This window comes from Empidonax traillii, unplaced genomic scaffold, assembly GCF_003031625.1.
Source record: "Empidonax traillii isolate 1590-97213 ecotype Southwest subspecies unplaced genomic scaffold, ASM303162v1 scaffold2:size4533513, whole genome shotgun sequence".
Classification (NCBI taxonomy): domain Eukaryota; kingdom Metazoa; phylum Chordata; class Aves; order Passeriformes; family Tyrannidae; genus Empidonax; species Empidonax traillii.
This window is the reverse complement of record NW_020955195.1, coordinates 727,347-735,225: the sequence shown is the minus strand read 5'-3', so window position 1 is coordinate 735,225 and position 7,879 is coordinate 727,347. Positions and strand designations below refer to the sequence as shown.

Genomic DNA, 7,879 nt, shown 5'->3' with positions numbered 1-7,879 from the left:
TTTCTGGGATTTTTTTTGCTGTCTATAATCAGATGGTGCTTTTTTCTCTCTCTCTCTCTTCTTTTTTTTTTTCTTCTGCATGACTTGCAGTCTTTCTGTTCTCACTAAACTTGGAGCTAGTAATCAAAATTGCTGGCTTAACGTTTCCCTGTATTATTCAACCCAGATGCCACCCTCACTCCCTTCTATGCACGTCTAGGACACAGTCTGTATCCTTGTGCGTGCAGTCTCTGTCTGCTGGTACCACTTAAAAGACAAGGGGACACAGAGTCTCAGAAGTCTTCATTAATCATCCACAGCTAACCACTCACAACATAAATAATTGATGATTTGTCCTCACAGGCAACATTGCTGCACAGCAAGGAGCAGAGAGAAGAACAAGTTCCTCAGTAACACACAGGCCCAGGGACAGCGGGGGCAGAGGGCAGGGTGCCAGAAACAGCCAGACAAGTGTGTGGCTCTGACCGTGTTCAGGCACTACCTGAACTGGTCTTTATGCGAAAAGGAGCATGGCCTCCTGTGCTCCTAAAAACTCCATGATTTTGTAAATTTGAGTCTTAACCAAAGGTGTAATTGCACTGTTTTCCTTGAGTGAACAGCCTGCTTAGCGTTTTATCACCTGCTCCTTCTTCTCCACCAGCACCTTACTACATGCTGCAGTTTTCTAACCCTTAACTCTGCCATGACAATTACTTGTGGGCCTACAACACCAAGTGGCATTTCTGATACAAGCCAACCTGAAAACAAAGGCAACTAAATCCAGACAGTCAATAGACAACAGCCCCTTCATATCAGTTGATGATGCAGTCCCACAAATACAAAGGTGCAAAAATTAGGACAGATTTGCTACACAGGAAAACAATCACAGCAGACCAGTGTAAGCCAGTCACTGGCTGATTCACCCTACAGGTAAGAAGCTGCTTGAAGAGCTGCCAGCCTTTCTGCCTTTGTTGTTAATTATTCGAATTCACATTCAGACCCACCCAGGCTCCGCTTTCCTGAGAACTTGGGCATGCAGCGAAAGCTAAATGAAAGACTGTTTTTATATTTCAGAACACCTAGAACAATCATCTGCACATAGGAGGGAGGCTCCATTGTCGTATAACATGACTTAAATCCCACACAGCTGACACCTGTAAGGCAGAAGTTCTTGGTTAGCTGATGCACTGCACTGACTCCTCTAACCTTCCAGATCCGGCGCAGTATTGTGGTAAAACATCATCTTGAAAAGAGTTGTAATAACAACACGCATATTTTGGGAGTTTCCTGCTAGTTCTGTCTTCAGCCCAGGCTTCACTGGGCTTATCTGTCCCATCACACACCTTTCACAGTCAATAGGAAAATCTCAGTCTTCTCAGCACATACACACACACTCTGCACAGAATCAGCCTTTTTTTTTTTCTTTAGAAAGTGTATAAATATTGAAGGATTCTTTTTAACAACAACATACTTTGTAAAAATGTCTTTAATTTAAATTTTAAAACCTAATCCATTTATTTCACAATTCTTTGTATTCTCATTGTAAACTTTTATTATGTAATAGTGAAGAATAATCAAGTAGCAATGGAAAGTGATGTTGACATTCACTCAGAAGAGAGGAGATGAAATAATCCTCCAGTTTTGTTGTAACAGACATTGTTTTTAAAGAAAGTGAGATATAAAGAGAGGTATATCTCTCATTCAGGGAAATTGAGTACTGTCACTTGTTGGTTAATAGAGATTCGTGCGATTTGTGCAATTTTTTTGTAACTAATATCCCCATAAATGTACTAATCGTACATGTAGAAATAACAGTTTCTCTGCAACACAACTAAAGTGACAAAATACCTATGTGTAACTATGGTTAACTTCTACTCAAGCTGGTCTTGTAGCAAAATGTTTCTTAAAAAGAAAACAAAAAATAAATCATCTTCAATATCAGTCACATTTGGTCACATTTGAAACATGGTCTATAACAGTCAATCTTTTTCAGTAGGATGTGGTTTCTGAAGCATCTTGCACTGGACACCCAAGACTGAACTACCAAAAGTAACCAGGTATTATTTAACAAATAGACCACAACCTTTGTAAAAAGGAAAAAAATCAGCAAATCCTACATTTGTTTGTAGTCCTATCTGTTACTAAATTATTTTGCACTTTCTCACTTTAATTGCTCACACAACTTCTTTGCTAGAGAAAAAAAAATCCCTGCATCTCTAAGAATGTCCTGTTCACACGAAAAATAAACACATACACTCTAACCTGACATATGCAATAAATATATCTAACTCTAAATCTTATTCTTTATATTCTCCTAAAGTCTCTTTATCTAACAGATGCAATGTATGTAGACTCCTGAGATATATGTAAATGACAATAGAGTAGCTGCTTGTGAGTAATAAGTGATTGAAATTTTGATATTGATAATATTTAAAATGAGATTGGACAAGCAAAGCATAAGGGTAAAAACAGAATCAGGAGTTGATTACATTATTTGTAATTACTATTACTAAACTTCCAATTTTATGGGGATGCACCCTACATTACAGAAGAGTGATAAGACAAATACCCTTTCCTGAGATGGCCACAGGAACTGATAGCAGGACAAATACTAAGATTTTGGAGCAGACAAAAAGTAATCTTGAGGTCCGTGTGCCCATTTTAAAGTATTTGTGCTGGAGGTGAAATTTAACTTTAGAGGTGATAAGGTGTGGTGAAATTCTCATAGAGACTTTTCAATAAAGATTAAAAAAAAGAAAAAACCAAACAAAACAGAAACAGCTGCTGCTCAGAACACAAAACAAGGAGCTTTGGTATACCCAAATAGATACATGGAAAAGGTATGTCTGGAGCAGGATGAACCAGCACAGAGAAAGCTAGCTGCTGCTCCATCGCAGGTATACTTCCAGAAATGCAGTGGTGGAGTTTATATTAAAATCCAGACTCTTTGTCTTAGGCGCTGGTTTATTTTTTTTCCAAGATGAGAGCAAACCCCTGAGTTCCCAGGTTTCACCAGGAAAGAAGTGTAACTCCCTGAGGAACAGCTGGGCTCCACACATGAGATGAGGAACAAGAGAAGCACATTTAAAGGAGGTGATGATATTAGAAACTCAAAACTTTCAGTTCTCCTCTGCCTTCTTTACTACTAAGAAGAATATGATTTGATTTTAAAGGGGCTTGGTGATAAAATCAAACACACTGTCAGTCAAAACTACTGACACGCTTTCACAGTGAATTTCCTTCACAATGAGAATTGTTTACTCTATTCTTTCTTGAGGTGGGGGAAGGCTGCAAAAACTCAATACATTTGAGGCTAAAGAATATTAATAGGAACATCTAAATTCCAATTCGGATTCCAATACAGGAGAGGAAGGAAGTTCAAAGTCATTAAATGGGTTTTAGAGGACTGCAAATGCAATGCAAATAAAGCTGTAAATAAAGTGAAATCGGATGTGTAAGCAAAAGTGTAAGCATCTGCTCTCTGACAGCCTTGCTGCTCACTTTGAGTCTTCTACGCTTTCAACACTCTCTTTCCAGGCTGGATATTGTGCAGAATGAGAGAAAAGGCGACCTGAGAGACACAAGGCAGGGTGAAGATGGAAGTACAGAAGTCGAAGTCCCTTGGTTTTGGAAATTGGACTGCTTCTCAGAGGGTGCTGGCTGGAGGCAAGGAAGCTGCTGTTCCTCAGGCCTGTTAGTGGGAAATGTCGTAGTAGTAGTTGCGCAGCCTCAGCTCCACCGCGACAAATCCTGGCCGGTCATCGACACTGTGGAAAGACGACAAGTGTCACTGCACGGGAAGAAGGAAGCTCTAAAGGTGCACGGGCCTTGCAATGCCTGGGACTCTACCTTGGTGATAGCTCATTTGAAGCCGCTCACAGTATTTTAAGGCTATTAAAATGAGGCTAAAGAATTAATGCCAAGCGGCAAATGTCGCTACAGAGCATCCAGTGAGTGGATTTGCCATCATGCCTGTTACTCTGTAGTCGGTGAAAGTGCTAGAAGAAAGAAATGGCAAATCATCTCAATGTAATTTTCTACTTCATTTTCCTTGGTAATAATCTAGAGAAAAGAACATCTGTGGTGTAATATCTGCCTTACAATTGGTATTACAATCACACAGAGAGGCTTAGAACCACTGAGAGGAGCCTGCTCACACCCTATGACTGTATCGTCTTTCTTCTATGTCTGCACCTTTTTCTTTATTTGGAGAACACAATTAAACTGACAAGCCCCTACAGTATTAAATTACATATTGAGACAGTTACTCTGCCTGACTTGAATTTTCTTTTTTTTTTTTTTTTTTTTAGAATTTTTCTTCTTTCTAATAATAAAGATATTTGAGTACAAAAAATAAAAATGAGCCTGCTTTATGATACATTTGTTAATCTTAACAAAACCTGATCCATTTCACTGTTCCATAACACATAGAACTGTTATAGTTTTCTTTGAGTCCAGCAAGAAGACAGGAGTTATTTTATGGCTGCACATTCTTTCTAGAGTACAAGGTGTAATAAAACCAACAAAGAAGCAGGGTACCTAAAAGTGAAGTACCACAGCTCCTTAAATGTAGATCTTTTCTTGAGATGATGAACTGGAATAGTAAGTGACATTACAGTCACTTTGGGTACTTTCTGGAGCCTTCCTAGAGCTGAAGGTAACTTCAACAAAATAGTTTAAAATGGAAAATCATAAAACTGTTTTAATAAATTTTTGCAATGTACTATTTAAAAAATCAGGTAGGTTTTTTTTTTTTTTTTTTTTTTTTTGTATTTCATAATTCTGACTTCTGAATTGTAATCAACCAGAAAAAAAGGTTCTGACATATCAGGTATGATGTGAAAAGGAAAAGATGTTTTGCCTCTCACTGATTGGAGGCCAGTGTGGGAGGCAATCTGAGTAGGTACAGAAATGAGAGAAAACAGGTCAAAGCAGCTAACTATTGAAGAATGGAATAAAAATTTTGGCAATATGACTTTGAAATTTCACTAAAGATAAAGACTTGGAAGTGAAGATTAAACAAAATACAATCCCAAATGAAACAAAATTATCAGCTTAATTTCAAACTTTCTTTTCAAAATATATTAGACTGAGCTTTTTGTGGAATTACTTGGTTCATGATACCCTATATTTTGTACATAAATGTTGCAGCAAAGTCTGTTGTGCTAAATCAGCTTCTTTTAGTACACTCTATACTTCAAATAATTTTTACCTGAAAGGACAACTGACTCCTTAGTTTGGAGGATGGTTGTAATGAGAAAAGGCTGAAAAGATGCATGGTGAAATAATCCTCTCATCCCCTTTCTGACTATTAACCATGTAGATTAAGGTATACTTCTATATAAAGACCATCACATCACACTCACTTGTATGTCCAGCACAATTTCATTAGACTGTAGACTTCTGTTGGACAGACTTCAGGACGTTCCATTCGTTCTCCCCTTTCAATCATCTGTGCAACTTCACCACCTTTCATTCCCTGGAACAGGGTGAGCAGAACAGTCAGTCATCCAAGTTGCAAATGATTACAATATACATGCCAGTATAAATCAAATAGAGGCCTGTAACTGATTTTTGAGCTAACCTTTGACTCATTTGGTGTTGAAACACCTCTTTTTAAGGTAGGAAAAGGCATTGTTTCAAATTTGCTCTGAATTTTTACAGGGAAACAAAAAAAAAAAAAAAAAGGCCAGGTAAAATCACTCACCTTATATGGTTTTTGCCCATAAGAGAAAGCTTCCCACATTAAAACCCCAAAGCTCCAGACATCGCTTTTGCTGGAAAATTTGTAGAAATTCATGCATTCCGGAGCATACCACTTGACTGGCCATTTTCCATGACTTTGTGCCTAAAACATGTCATAACAGAAAGGGAAAAAAGCAGGCTAGAGACAATGATAAGTAGTGAACACCAGCAGAATGCATACAAGCCAAGATAACTTAGATCTGCACACATTTGTGCTAAGCACCATTACACTTCTGATGTAGTTAGCTTTAGAGAGAATGGGTGACAGCCTCTTCAGAAGTGTTACAAAATTGTTCCACTTTCAAAATGATGTGCTGAAAGGAGATCTGCAGTAAACCAAAGCTTAGCTAAATGACGTGGAGTAATTTTTAAGTGGCATTTAATTTAAAGGTGCTCTTTAAAATTATTATTTTTTTAAATTTAGACCCTCCACAGAGGGTAAGAGATATATATCCGGATAGCTGAAGCTGATGCTCTCTTTCAAAGCAAAGTGACTGCCTTGTGGCAAACCACAGCTTGATTAAATTATGCGACAGCACTGCGTTACAACCACTCAAGCATCAGTCTATCCTAGCACAGTGCTAGATCTAGTGATAGGACACCACTTCATCCTGTGGAGCTGTAAAGAGCACAGACCTTTGATACTAATTCTCAGGCCTCTGAGGCTGAGATGGACAAGCATCTCTGGGTGGGCTAGTGGCAGGGATTTCAGACGCCTTTTCTGGCATAAGAAGGTCATCAGAAGGGAGCATGTCCTTGCTCCTCCTCTGCAGTGTTTCATGGCCTGGCTTATTAGTTTTTCAACAGCTGATGAAAGGAAAAAAGCAGAAGGAACAAATAATTTGGACTGCAAGAGTGATGTATTAGGAAAAAAAAAAAAAAGGTGCAGACATGACTGCAGTCTTTGTCTTCCACCTTTTAAATGTCGCAATTATTTTATCCCTTTAGCTGCATGGATGTCCTGTGAATTTCAACCAAACTAAATAAGTCCTGCTTAGGTTAATTTATTATTTACCAATGGTATTCTTTTAAAAACCTTCCCTAATTCAGCTCTATTAGTCAATAATACAGTGTGTTAGCCTGTATTTTCCTTGGACATGGTGAGAACTGGTCTGCAACAAATACTTTTTCCCCCTGTTATATAAGGAAGTATCTCATTTCCACCATGATTTTCAACCTTCTAATGACAAGTTTACCAAAAGTAAATGAAAGTAGGCAAGCAAAAGAAGGGATTAGCTTTTTCCTCCCTACACATCTCTTAATGTTAATCACCTATTTTGAAAATTGGTAACCTAATATCAGGCTATAAAATAATGGATAATACATAATATTTTTAATTTTCAACTTTCAAAACCGATTGCACTTCCACTGAAAGTAGCCTTATTAAGCTATGTTACTATAAAGCTTTCATGTCTTCTTAAAAACTTACCTTATAATAATTTTCGTCAGCACTGAGAGCTTTGGAAAGTCCAAAATCACTAATTTTGGCATAATGTTGGGTGACTAATAGCACATTCCTTGCAGCCAGATCCCTATGAACAAAGTTATTCTCCTCCAGGTATTTCATCCCCATGGAAACCTGGTGCACCAGCTCTGTTATGTTCTTCTCTGTGACATGTCTGAAAATCATAATTGAATTTTATGGAGGTCAGTAGTTCATTCTTATGACTTTTCATGGAGCTCAAATACAAATCTTTACTATGAAATTGCCCATATCAAGCTGTGAATCTGATCCACTTACATTTAGCTAGGATTCAATTAGAAAAGGCAGCCCAGGCTACCTGTCCTGGGCAAGATTCTGTGTGATCACATCAGTAAATGAGCAACTGAAAGGTATGTGAAAATTCTTTCATTAATTCAAAATACACTCTTCGGGCAGAAATATTTGACACTTAGGAGACATGCACAAGATAATAATTTCCAGTGGAGAGCAACAATCAGTTATTACATTAATGACATGTCAATTTACATTTGTCCTTAAAGAAAAAAAAAAAAAGAAAGAAAGGACCTGTGCCCTATGAAGTAGAATCAAGGCTTACATACCTATTTTTTTGCAAAAATCTGTTCAGTGGCCCAAGTTCAGCCATTTCCATTACTAACATCCAGGCCTCAGCTTCACATATGCCTATCATTCGGACAATATATGGGTTATCCA

At 37.9% G+C, this 7,879-nt stretch overlaps 1 protein-coding gene across 1 annotated transcript in view; it reads right to left on the bottom strand.

Moving 5' to 3' along the window:
• Nucleotides 1-3,570: 3,570 nt before the first annotated feature.
• Nucleotides 3,571-7,879, bottom strand: part of SYK (spleen associated tyrosine kinase) — a 26,563-nt gene continuing 22,254 nt past the window's right edge. Inside the window, exons 9-13 of the mRNA XM_027903369.1 lie at nt 7,768-7,878; nt 7,154-7,343; nt 5,687-5,827; nt 5,346-5,458; nt 3,571-3,746 (exon numbers count right to left, since the gene is read on the bottom strand). Coding sequence (XP_027759170.1) covers nt 3,674-3,746; nt 5,346-5,458; nt 5,687-5,827; nt 7,154-7,343; nt 7,768-7,878 — 628 coding nt within the window. The 3' untranslated portion in view covers nt 3,571-3,673. The remainder of the gene's footprint in view (nt 3,747-5,345; nt 5,459-5,686; nt 5,828-7,153; nt 7,344-7,767; nt 7,879) is intronic.